The 202-nt window shown below is 48.0% G+C and overlaps 1 protein-coding gene across 1 annotated transcript in view; it reads right to left on the bottom strand.

The window, feature by feature from the left end:
* LOC119594702 (superoxide dismutase [Cu-Zn]-like) overlaps positions 1–202 on the bottom strand; it is a 2,655-nt gene that overhangs the window by 1,443 nt on the left and 1,010 nt on the right. The window contains exon 2 of the mRNA XM_037943759.1: positions 10–139. Coding sequence (XP_037799687.1) covers positions 10–139 — 130 coding nt within the window. The remainder of the gene's footprint in view (positions 1–9; positions 140–202) is intronic.

Genomic DNA, 202 nt, shown 5'->3' with positions numbered 1-202 from the left:
ATAACTTACCGTGTACTTCCCCAAACACCTGAACGGGGTCGGCCTCTGTCTCCTGCAGGAAATAGATCATTCCCGAAACCCCGTCGAAACCATTGTGGATATCGGGCTCCAACACGCAGGTGGAGTGCATACCGTACTGTTGGTTTAAGTTGGTATCGGTTAGTTGTTGGTTTTTCTTTCAAGTTCCTGTGGTTTTTAGTGG

The sequence above is a fragment of the Penaeus monodon genome, chromosome 34 (genome assembly GCF_015228065.2).
Source record: "Penaeus monodon isolate SGIC_2016 chromosome 34, NSTDA_Pmon_1, whole genome shotgun sequence".
Taxonomy (NCBI): Eukaryota; Metazoa; Arthropoda; class Malacostraca; order Decapoda; family Penaeidae; genus Penaeus; species Penaeus monodon.
Note: the sequence above shows the minus strand (reverse complement) of the source record. Positions and strands in the feature narration are given on the sequence as shown.